We start from the raw sequence: 12,581 nt of genomic DNA, 5'->3' as shown, positions 1-12,581 counted from the left end.
ATGGCAGAGGGTGAACCTGGGATCTTAGGCATGAAAGGTATGTGGCCCACCACTCAGCTATGGCCCCTCCCACAGCACGATGCCACCTCAGTCACTGAGAGAGGTAAATACGAGTGTGCTTCGGATTGGCAAGAGGAAAACCGGTTTGGCTTTAGGGACCCCAAGAGAACACGCCTGCCGTGAGCCACATTTCCCCATCATCACTCCAAGCAAGCTCCAATTCCAGCATTTATTTACCATTTTATAATTCTGTTTATATATACATATATATATATATATTAAAAAAGCCATTGAGAGAGAAAGGTAGATAGCAACAGACCTGACAAAAGAGAAGGATACACAGGGCAGGGGGGCTTGGAGCTGGGCGGGGGGGGAGGGAGAAGGAATCACAGAGTAGGGGAAAAGGGACTTTTCAAATGTTTTTTCCTTTTTTGTTTTTTAAATTCCAAGCCACCTAAATAGACCAACTAGAAGACTTCAAAACACCAGTCCTAAGATACCTAAAACAAACTCGAGCACAAGGGTTTGAAATATTTACAGACCAGGGAAAAGATGGGGTTTATTTTGCGTAGGGTTGCTCAAAACATCAGAGTACTTTTGTTATTATTTTTTATTATTATTTTAAAAAACGTTTTATGCAAAAAAGCAAGGGTTTGCTTCATCCCCAACAAGCAAGAGGGAAAAAATTACATCAGACAGAGGCTGGAGATGGGGGTGGGGGTTGATTCGGTGAAGAGGCCACTTTCAAAAGACAGAACGTGTCGCAAGGCAGCTGCGTGAGATGCATTCAAGAAGCACAGAGGTTCTTGGGTTTATTTTATTTTCTCTATTGTTTGTGGGGAGGCTGGGAGTGGGGAACAGAGAAAGGGGGGGGGGTGTCTGTGAAATGGTAAGGTATTTGGCCCAGTGGAAGAAACTGTGGGTTTTGGTCATCAGAAAAAGAGGGACATGAATTAATGTGGCACCCAAAGAGGAAGAAAAAGGAACAAGAGAGATGCGCGCGCGCGCACACACACACACACCCTAAGTGGGAAATTCAGCACCAGAAGGGGACTAAGTTCTGGCAATGGGTTTCAAACTTTGTTCCCAGGGGTGTAAGCTGGGGCCTCTTGGAAACTAATTTGGGGATTCCTCAGTGAGTCATGGCAGCTAAGTTTCTCCTGAAGAACCCCTTCCTTATGACCACGAATCTTTCACTGCGATGCTTAGTGTGGACCCTGGACCATGTCCCAGAATGCTTGGCAACTCAGACCTCCACGGCAGGTGTGCAAGAATGCCTCAGCAGACAAGCCTCGAGACAGAAAGTTTGAAAGCCACTGGTCAAAGGGAACTGCCCCCTGAACAAGGCATGGGTTGGGAAATCAAGGAAGCAAGGAGGGAAGGATTGACAAATCTATGCAGTGGGGTTTGGGGGTGCAGCTGGGGCACACCTCCCCTTGCTAGGTGCAAATGTTAGGAAACTTCAGTTGGCTTAATCCATGAAAAGGGGGTGCATAGCAGAATCAAGAGACCCACAGCTTTTGAACTTTCCAGCCCACTGATACTCATTCCTTTCCCACAGCCATCTTTTCAGCTGTCCCACAAGCCTTCCTTCCTTCTTTCCACAGAGGCAGGCAGAAGACCCCCATGGACTCCCGGCCCCTATTATTCCACCAGCTGTTCTGTCTGCTTCCCATGTCTTGGGGGGCGGAGTGGAGATGGGACTTTGCAGTACCAGTTAGCACCTGCTTCCTAAACACCTACGAAGAAGGAACATTTCTGAGGCTTGGGAAGGGGGTCATCTGTTCTTTTGGCAATTTTGAACCCTGAGCCCCACTAAGCCCCTCTAAGCTTGTCACTGCCCTGCCCTCCCCACCACAAACACACACACACACCCAATTTGGCTGAAGGATAACTGGGTTTTGGGAGAGGGGTGCAGAAAAGAGAGATATGACTTTGCTCAGGGCTGGTGAATAATTATGGGAATCCCCTGATTTTCTAACCCTCCTTGATGGGGTGGGGGGTCAGCTAGTAAACAAAGGGGTGAATTCCCCCAATTACCACTTCTGCTTGAGCAATTATTATTTCTTTGTTTCTTTCCCTTGGTGAGGAGGGGGTTCTCCCTGTGTCCTCAACCCAATAATCCACAGGGAAATCCTCTTCCCCCAGGGTTGGGGGTATCCTTTGGGGAAGTGCCCCCTCTTTTATTCCAGGGCAGTGACCACATTGGTGGGGCTCGTAGCCCCTGAGCTGTCATTTCCCCCTCCTTCTTTGCCCTTTTGACCGCTGTACTGGCCGATGAAGGAGCCGTCCTCATTGAACTGGACATCCACGCTGCCCCCATAGTCAGCCAAGCTGTCGTCGCTTCCCAGGGCTTTGATTTCGCCATTCAGGGAGGGCTGGCTGCTTGTGAAGGGTTTCTCCTCATTATCACTGCAGGGAGGAAAGAAGAGGGATGAGAAAGGGCAAGAGCAGCAACTGCTGTGCTCTACATTCCACTAGGCAAGGCAGACCTCAAAGGGAAGCATACAGATCATGGGTGCAGGAACCTGTGGCCCCCAAGGTGCCATTGAACTCCAACTCCCATCATTCCCGACCATTTCTTACATTGGGTGGGGCTGATGGGAGTTGGAGTCCCAACACCTGAAGGAATATAAGGCAGCATGCAAAACTGCAAGACTTGAATCTTTGGGGGTGGGGAGAAGTCAAGTGCATGCATACAACTGTGTGCCAGAGGACCAGTCCACACATTACAAATATGGCTTCACACACTGTGGGAACGGCTGTGAGAGAAACTGCATCTGCAGTGCACTTGTAGCCCTGCCCCCATCATTCAGCCCAGACACTGAGGTCCAGCTCCAAGGTTCCCTCATTGCAAGAAGGGAAGTTACAGGGAACCGTTCTTGGTAGTGGTGTCCTCCCTGTGGAACGCTCTCCCACCAGATGCCAAGGGAATAAACAACTATCTGACTTTAGAAGACATCCGAAGGCAGCCCTGTTTAGGGAAGTTTTTAATGTTTGATGTTTTCTGTGGTTTATAATGTGTTGGAAGCAGCCCAGACAGATGGGCGGGGTACAACAACAACAACAACAACAACAACAACAACAACAAGGAGGAGGAGGAGGAGGAGAAGTCATCTTAGGGCTTATCCGCACTTAACCTTTCCTCTGGAGAGTTCCCCAGTGGCTCTTTACTAAACAGTGGCTCTTTACCACTGAATTGGAGCATTGCTCTTCATTGTGCTTCAACTTTAAAGAGTGGGTTTTCACGGGGAAAGCTCTGGGGCAAAAGATGGAGCTTTAAAGCATGGGAAGAGCAGGGCAAAAGGTTAGCATCGAGAAGCCCTTAGGCAACAGGTTTGGGCTGTCATTTAAGTGCAGCAGAGTGGAAGACAGACAGTCCTGTCCCCTGGGGCTTAAGTCACTGAGAAGTAGCACTGTTTGTTTCAGTGGGTCTTGTGCAAGAGAAGTTCTTGGTGGATTGTGCCCCATCTCAGTGGGTAGAAGGAGAATGCACTTTTGATTATGCACTTCAGGCACTAACATGCTCAGCCACAGTAATCCACAGGATCACTCTCTGGCTCTGTACACACTATACCCTTCCCCCAAAGAATCCTGGGAATTATAGCGCTGCAAAGGGTAAACTACAGTTCCCAGTATTCTTCAGGGGAAGCAATGTGTTTTAAATGTGAGGTGTGTACAAAGCCCTCACAAACATGTCCCTCAGAGCCTCTTATGAATGTGTGAAGTGCCGTAAGGTGGATGAGAATGCCCAAAATCAAGTACTGTTTAAAGCACTAGAGCTCAGTGAGGTAAGGTGGGGAGGGAGTCGGTTTCACACACACCCTGCTTTGTATGCAAACAGGCAAACATGTGCTTAAGATGCCTGTAAGAGTCTAGGTTGGCCCTTACAAATGTCATCATAAAAGTCCTGTGCTCCCAAGAGCATCGAATGCTGGTTGTGAGCCTACAACAAAGGAAAGTGCAAACGGAAATGCAAATTGGGAAGCCCCAGGTTGAGTGCTCTCCTGCGGGACAGGGAGAGGACCTGCTGAAGTCTGTGCTTCCAGGATTACACCCTCGAGGATCGCTGCACGTAAGAGAAAACGAATGTTTGAAACTGGCCCAAAGGGACACATTTTAACATTTGAAGAGGAGACTGTGGGCAGGCAGTCAGCATATGCCTGAGAGATGCAATTGGCTTAGGATCTCAGGGATATGTTTGCAGACATCATCATCATCATCATTTATTAGTTATACCCCGCCCATCTGGCTGGGTTTCCCAGCCACTCTGGGCAGCTTCCAACAGGAGATTAAAAATACATTAAAACACCAGTCATCAAAAAACTTCCCTAAACATGCACAATCTCTCCCCTGCCCCCCCCCCATGTCCCACATCTTCAGGTAGATCAACACCACACACCTAAAATGCATCCAATGTACATTTAGAGCAAACACCTTCCACCAAAGAATTCTGGGAGCTGCAGTTTAGGGGAAGTCATGAGCTTTAAATGTATGGTGTGGGTCTGTCTTTCCTTTTATTGTGAGAAGTGATCCCAATTTGCAATACAAAGCATGGTGAGAGAGAGACAGATACAGACAGACAGTGTCGGCAATAAACACACCAAAAAGGGGCAGGCCAAGGATATGCCCCAAAGGGCAATGTGTAAGCGTGCAAAGATGAAACAGACAGCAGGAAACACTTTTCAGGCAGGCATGCATGACTAAAACCCAAGCAGAGGAGTGGATGTGGAAAGTAGCAGGAGCAAAAATGCACATAAAGGACATGTAAGAATTTTGTTTTATGGCTGCGAAACATGGGCTGTAAGTGAGCCAGAGATGGCAATGTTAAGATTCCTGCTCCGTGATTGCAGTCATGGGATTGTTGTCTTTCACATCACTGTATATGTTTTGACCCCACAGAGTGGGAAGTGACGGAGACAGGATGTTTGTGTTAGTGTGTTCTGTGAAGTGGAACTATTGTCCTTTGTTCTTTCTCTTTGCTGTCTGATGAGAAAGAGGAAAGAGCTAAGTCAAAATGTGTATTATATGTAAATAAAGTAGATTAGCCAAAATGCTGAGCTACTGAGTTCTGTTATGCAAGCTGCGAAGACTCTGTGGATCCATAAGTGTGCTGATGTCTGTTGGCATCAATCGCTGTGATGTTTGGGCAGAAGAAAGCTTTTGAAGCTCCCGAACGATTGACCAGGAGGGAGAGAACATGCCAGTCGGGCATGGGTCTCTGCCAGGGTCCTACTCGACAGTAGGACAGCTCCTAACAAGCATGACTGGGAAGAAAGTGTGGGTGTGTAATGGAGATAAGGCTATGTGTGCTTTAAAAATGCAGCAAGAAACCCCAAACGTTATATCAGGAAATGCCAGATCCTGCAACCTGTATGCATCATGCAAACTAAGCAAATCTGCATCTATTTCCTTAGCTCATATTATTTATTCTGACTTTGCTTGCTGTAGGAAGGGGCAATGAGCACCGTGGATCACTGAATGCCTCACTTTCTGGTCTCATGAAATCCTGTCAATACTCTTTTGGGGTTTGCCAATTTCACTAAATGGCTGCTCTGTCTTCACAACCATAAGGCCCAGAAACAAGCTCCCCAACCCACACCCCATTTAAACAGAAGTTGAGATTCTCAAGACGCTATGTAGCTAGTACCAAGTTCTCCAGTTTTTCTGAACTTGTACAGAATTGCAGATTGCTGCACAGAGAGAGAAATCAGGTTCAAAGGAAAGTCCAATTGTACTACAGGGGTGACATCTGTTAGAAAGAAGCAGGCATACTCAGTCAAGTGAACCCTAGAGGGGCTGAGCAAAGCAAGCCCTGGCTGTAGAAGTGTGCAGACATGCCCATGAACTAATGAGGCAGGGACCAAAGTGAATCTCTGTTGTCATCAATTCTGACAAAGCCACGAAGGCCCATGCCCACTGCACACCGCAAAGAGGAAAGCATGCAGGCTGCAGCACTAGGAAAAAGCATCTATTCAGTATCTCCCAAAGGGAGGAAGCGGGGAACCCCAGGGCGCCTTCTGCAAGGCTTAGATGGCAGGCAGCTGAGACGATGCTGCTTTGGTGCTCCAGGAAAGCAGATCAGGACAAAAGTGCAAGGGCTGGAGGGCAAGGGGGAGATCGTTACCTAATTCTAAGCATTGATGAACTTCAAGGAAGGAAGACAACAAGAGAGAAAGAGGTCAAATCATGCACAATTAGCTCTTGGGTCACTTTTATCCTGATGGCATTATATATACGCACACACTTCCTCTCTCCCCTGTACAACTGTGTCAGTTCCTGTTCATTAAAACCAAGTTTTGCCATTGGTTTCAATAGGAGATGGACTGCATTTGTCCACAGGTAACTGTTTCCTTTAGGACACTGGTCTTCAACTTGTGGGTCGCAACAGGAGCACTACCACCATGCAAATATATGGTAAAAGATGAAAAAATGGGTCTCCAAAATTCATGTTTTGGTTACAAGTGGGTCCTGAGTATGAAAATGCTGAAGGTTCTTGCTTTTGGATACAGTGGTACCTCCAGATACGAACGGGATCTGTTCCGGAGCCCTCTTCGCATCTAGAAGTAAACGTGAATAGCGATGGCACGTCTGTGCACGCACACGTTGCTTTTCGCCACTTCTGCGCATGCGTGTCGCGTCATTTTCAGCGTCTGCGCATGCGCAAGCGGCGAAACCCGGAAGTAACGCGCTCCGTTACTTCCGGGTTGCCGAGGAGCACAACTCGAAGCATATTCAACCCGAGGTATGACTGTATAGCTAAATTCTATGATCCACTTTTTCCATGTGCACAGTATCTGGAATCCCAACATTGTTCAAAAATTATTTTAAAGAAAAGGGCTTTGGGAGAAGGGACTGCCAAACACTCTAAAATCAATTCTCCAAATTCATAAAAACACCATCAGTAAAATAATAATTAAAGCAAAGCACCCTTTGTAAAATGGGAGTTCAAAGTTGCATTGTTTATAATTAGCTAAAAATGGGTAACAAGTTGTCCAAATTTTGCCTTTTACAAGAAGCTTTAAATTGTACTTCTAATGGGACCTCTTGGAATGCTTGATTTCATTCATTCATTCATTCATACAGTTTCTCTTATGAGCAATTTTGTAGTACTGAGGCAGCAGTAGCAAAAGTCAAATTTACAAATGCAATGAAGAATGTTTTTTATACAATCTGAGATGTTAATGTTGAATTGTGTGAAAGTTGCCACACACTGCTCCAGTAGCACACACCTGCTCTTTCCTAAATATATACCGGTAATTAGGAGAGCTGTATCTTTAGTAGTTTCACTGACTGCCCATTGCAGAGTACTGCATGCTTCAACTGATTGACTGAATTTATTTATAAGCTGTGCCCAAAGAGGCTAACAATAAATATTCACTTATTATCAAAATAGAAAACATTGGAGGGTGGGGGAGCTTTGAGACGGGCTTATGGGCTCGTTGAACATCTGCTGCATTTCCTATGTCGGTGTTCATTGTTCAAAGCTCTAGGAACTTCAGCCGCTTGTTAGCCGAAAAGGATTATTGGCTGAATTTGGAAAATTGCTGAATTGTTGCTTGGCAACAAAGAAAAAAATGAATGAAAAATGTGCAGCTGAAAATATACGGGATTTTGTGCTCCACCCCCACACATGTGGTCATCAGTTTTGATGATTACTGAATAGTGATTTTATATTCTTGAGTGTTTTCTTGTTTTGATGATCAAAACCCTAACTGTCTGTCTAAAAACAATCAATAAAACCAAAGTAGGAAAGCAGATAAGAAGATAAGATAAAATCAAGTTAAAACAACCACAGTTCAAAAAGGCCTGCAGTTAGCTAATGGAGAATGCCTTTTGAAAAAGCCAAGTCTTCACTCAGCCACCATCCCCAGCAAAAAACCACAACCCAAAAACGGGGGGGGGGGGGGGCAGAAACAAATGATCCTCAGGAAGTGGATATTACAGTGACTCACAGACGTGCCACATGATCCTAGGCATGCTTGCTCAGTAGTTAAGCCCACTGTGTTCTATGGGGTTTAGATGGGTAGGTGTGGATAGTACTGTCCATTCCCTACAAATCAGAGCATCTGTCATTTGAGACTTGCTTCAGCAACACATTCACAGGCCCTTGTTAGGCAAACCAGCATTTCCTCAGACCTCCCTCTAGGGAAAATAACACTGGCCTATCTGCCAGAGCAGTTGCAGACACGCAAAGACAATATATGTACTTTTTTGAACACGTGAAGGTTGCAATCCTATGCATGCTTACCAGGGAATACCCCCCAACCCAGTTGGATTTACTTCAAAGTAAACATGCTATGGCATTGTGAAGCCTTTATGCCTGCAGGATTCCAGACATTTATCGCATAATCTGCATATATATATCCTCAGGGTGGAAAGATCAGGCATGTAGCATTTCAGGGGAGATCTACCAAGAAATTAAAAGCCATTTTCACAAGCTAACATTAATAAGACTGCCTGTTAGTCTGGAACTCGTCACTGGAATGCTAATGCAAGGCAGACAGTAGAAGAGAACAGCATTTAAAATGTAATCTGCCTTGACACCTATTTTTCATTTGGATTTGCAAAAGATAAGGAAAGCACAAAGCTATTTAAGGGTCATTTGTGGATAAAGACAGTGAAAAAGGGAGGGAGGAAGCAAGGGGGTGAGTGTCCTTGTCCAGCCCCACCTTCCTCAGGCAATATGCAGTCCCCGGATATCCCTCTTACCTCTCCAGGGACCTCCATTAATGAAGCAAGAGATGGGGGAGAAAAGAGAGAAAACCAGCGTCATATTTTGAGAGTTTCCTGTGGGGACTAAGGGCAGAAATGCAGATACTAAGGCAATGTTGTACTGTGTGATTTGGGTCTATGGACTGCAATAAAGGGGTGTGTGTGTAAATATACTAAGAGCTTATCCACACTTCCTCTTGTTCCGTTGTCCCCCCACCCCACCCCAAGGGAAAACTGCTCTTCAGAGCTCAATTGAAGCAAATGGCAATCTCTTCATTCCAATTAAGAACTAAAGTTGAGGTGGATTTAGGGCAGCACGGCCAGTTCCTCAGCACTGAGTGCTGAACTGGGGGGGAGGGAGAGACCACAGGGTGTTGCAACTATGGCATAGAGCATGCGCAGAACAGAAGGTGAAGGTGGGGGGGGGGTGCTAAATTTTGGGCTGGCACAGGGTGCTGCAGAAAGTTGAAAGCCCAAAGTCCTCCCCTGGCTAAAGAGCTCAGATCTGTGCCCAGAAAGTGTGGGTCAAGGGGAAACCGCTTGGACCCATGCTTTCTAGGCATGGCCTAAGAGGAGTGAGCAGCATGTTAAACATCAGGAATCCTATTTATGACCCCTCACTTCTGCCAACCTCTCACCCCCTAACTTACCCAGGGACTCCCTTCTTCAGTCAAACCTTTCAAGAAGCCTCACCAACCTTTTATTGCACACTTCCCCAACCTAGTGCCCTCCAGATGCTGTTGAGCCCCCATCATCTCTGATTATTGGCCGAGGATTATGATGGTTACAGTCCAAAAACCTCTGGGGACACAAGGCTGGGAAAGGCTACTCAACTGATTCCTCCACTGACATCCCCCTCCCTCTCCTCACGGCTCCCTGTCAGTCTTTGACTGCTTCCCTATCTTGTCTATTGTAGATTACCAACCCTATGCAGAAACAGCATAACTTTGTCAGCTGTAAAACCCCCAGCATCCCACTAATGCTATATCAATGGAAATACTTGGTGCAGTAACTCAGGTGCCAACTCACAAGATCTCCTGGCTGCCCTGATGTGTAGCACCATCAGAATCTCAATCTCACACTTACTAAACTGGATTACTTATTAACTAGGCAGCACCAACCATCATTTGGCAGATGATGGTGTTTTGTACAAGACTCTGCAGAAGATCCCTCACCGGCCACCACCGTCACCCTTACTCTCTCCTCCTGCTTGGTCACTCCCTGAACCTACCACCAAGGAAGAGGGACTCATACTCAAGACTGGGTGTCCAAATAAAAACCCCAGCAATTGATTTACATGAAGGTAATCCAAATCCTCTGCCAAGATAAGTGGGATTTCTACAGCCTGTATACATTATGCAAATTTGCATGACATCTTACTTAGTTTATTTTTCTTTTGATAGTCATGGAGAGGGAGAAAGACCTATTCAGGGCACTGAAGTGAGGCACAACCCACAGAAGTATATACCGTATTTTTCACCCTATAAGATGCACCTAGTTTTCAGAGGAGGAAAACAAGAAACAAGAAAGCAACGCAAAGCCTCTTGAGTGAAGAGGCAGGAGCGCTCCCGCTGCGCTCAAGAGGCTTTGCGTGGCTATCCCCAAAGCCAGAAGAGCAAGAGGGATCAGTGCGCACCGATCCCTCTCGCTCTTCTGGCTTCTGGGATAGCTGCGCAGCCTCTTCAGGGCAGCGGGATGAAGGCTCCCCGCTGCCCTGAAGAGGGTGCATGCAGCTAAGCCAGAAGCTGGAACAGCAAGAGGGAGCGCTGTGCAGTGATCCCTCTCGCTGTTCTGGCTTCTGGATAGCTGCGCACCCTGCATTCGCTCCATAAGACGCACACACATTTCCCCTTACTTTTTAGGAGGGAAAAAGTGTGTCTTATAGAGCGAAAAATACGGTGTTTGCAACAATAAGGGCTAGAAACTTGCTTCTTTAAAAAAAGGAAAAAAGAAAGCTTGAGATTCTTAAGGAAGCTGAGTTCTGTGGCCAATATCACATTCTACTGCTTTCCCACATTTCTGCAAAACTACACAGCCCTGCTAATATCTCACAAGGTTTGGTCACTGGGATTCCAAGCACAGGCTGGATTGGTCAAGGTGTGGTGTTGTAGACTAGGTGCATGGCAGCATCAGAAGCAGGCTCACTTCAGTAAATATCTTGAAGTGTTGAGAAGGGGCACTACCTATCCAAACACCCAGGCTTGTTTACATCTCGGATGGGAGGATAAAGGAAGAGCATAAGAAGAGGAGCCCTCCTGGATGAGGCCAAGGGGGACCCATCTAGTTCAGGATCCTGTTCTCACAGGGGCCAACCGGATGCCCACGGGAAGCCCGCACGCAGGCCATGGGCGCAACAGCTCTCTGCTCTCTTCAGAAGCATCACTGCCTCCAACAGCGAAGGCACAACACAACCATCAGGACTGGTGGCCATGGATGGCCTTATCCTGCATGAATTTGTTCCGTCTTTAATGCCATCACTGCTCTTGGATGCAAAATAAATCCCAGAGTCTGTTTCTCTGGCCACAAACAAGTGCAGCCCACTAAACCCCACACTTTCCCAAGCACGGGCGTCCAGGCACATGAGGCCACTTAAGTTCCTGGGGTTCAGACCTATAGAAACCACATGGATAAACCTTGTGGCCATGGAGAGTGGCTGCCTTGGCCCTGCATGTCTTTCCCACCCCACCCTCCCTCCTGAGCCCCGGCCGCCATCTCCACTCGCCTGCCTTGTACCTGTACTCCCCAAAGGTCTCGTCCTTCATAGGCCTGGCCTCGGAATCCACCTGAGTGTCTTCTTTGTCTTTCACTAGAGAAGAAGAGAAAACATGTCAAATGAGGTGAAAGCCTTGATGGGCAGGGGACCAACCAACCAGAGCAGAGCAGAGGTTTGGAATTAGGGACTGGGGTGGGTGAGGTTAGTGCAGAAGGTGGCCAAGCAGGCAGGGAGATGTTATTAAGAAAGAGGAGAGGAGCAGCACTGGCTCTCATTCTGAAAGACCATGCCTCTCCTCTGCCTCACTGAGGTGTTGGTGTGGGAGCTATGGGAAACCTGCAGGTTGGGGGGGAACCTGTGACAGACGGTTGTTAGAGAGCTGCCCCACAGCTCTTGGGGCTGAGTGGTTATCTGAATGAGGGCTTAGCCATGTGGGCTGGAGATGGAAAACACGCCTGCCCCCCCCCCCGCCAGAGCATTGAGATGTGCACTATGGAAATATTATTGTCCAGGGGTCTCTATAAATTCATTTCTTTTGTCCCACAGTAATCTCAAGGCAAATAATCTTTGAAGCATTATGAAAGCTGTCAAAGTTCTTGGATCAGAGATGAGTGGAAGCATCTCTAGATACAACATGCTATTTTTAATTTTTTTTAGGGGGTGGGGAAGTTATTTGGGGCAGTTACTCAATGTAGTCCTCTTACAAATGTTCCACCGGCCCAAGCATTTCAGTTTGCCAGATGAAACCATCTCCGCTCTCCCTCCCCCACGCAGTATTCTCAGGGTTCTCCCAACCCCCCCCCCATGCTATGTGGGAGGGGGAATCCCATTGCACTAGCAGGAATCACTGTGTTGGCTCCTGCTAGAGTAACTGTTCAGTTTCCCCCCGCCTGGGGCTTCCAACGCCCAAGGGCAGACAAGAGAACCCACCTGAGGCAGAGGGCCAGAGGAAACCATGGGCAGAGCAACAAGGAAAAATTTACCTTTCTACAGTAGTGCCTAGTTTGTGCACACACTCACACACCCCTCTCTAGCCTCCATCCAGGCATGTAAGTGGCATTATGAGACTTCAAGAGCACAGTCCAGTCAGAGCACACAAGGAGAGAGTGCAAAGCAGGGTCAGTGAGGGGTGCAAGAGGGTGGCTGGGGAGAA

General features: G+C 47.2%; 1 protein-coding gene across 15 annotated transcripts in view; it reads right to left on the bottom strand.

The window, feature by feature from the left end:
* Positions 1-215: 215 nt before the first annotated feature.
* L1CAM (L1 cell adhesion molecule) overlaps positions 216-12,581 on the bottom strand; it is a 102,041-nt gene continuing 89,675 nt past the window's right edge. For 9 of the 15 annotated variants that reach the window (XM_083482768.1, XM_083482772.1, XM_083482764.1 and 6 more), the window contains 2 exons: positions 11,449-11,521; positions 216-2,412 (listed from right to left, as the gene is read on the bottom strand). In XM_083482768.1, the coding sequence (XP_083338894.1) occupies positions 2,184-2,412; positions 11,449-11,521 (302 nt within the window). In that variant the 3' untranslated portion in view covers positions 216-2,183. Of the gene's footprint in view, positions 2,413-8,712; positions 8,725-11,448; positions 11,522-12,581 lie in introns of all 15 variants that reach the window. The other 6 variants (XM_083482760.1, XM_083482769.1, XM_083482762.1 and 3 more) reach the window with 1 other exon arrangement.

Source organism: Podarcis liolepis (assembly GCF_965112155.1).
Source record: "Podarcis liolepis genome assembly, chromosome: 17".
NCBI classification, from domain to species: Eukaryota; Metazoa; Chordata; class Lepidosauria; order Squamata; family Lacertidae; genus Podarcis; species Podarcis liolepis.
This window is presented reverse-complemented; position numbering and strand designations above follow the sequence as displayed.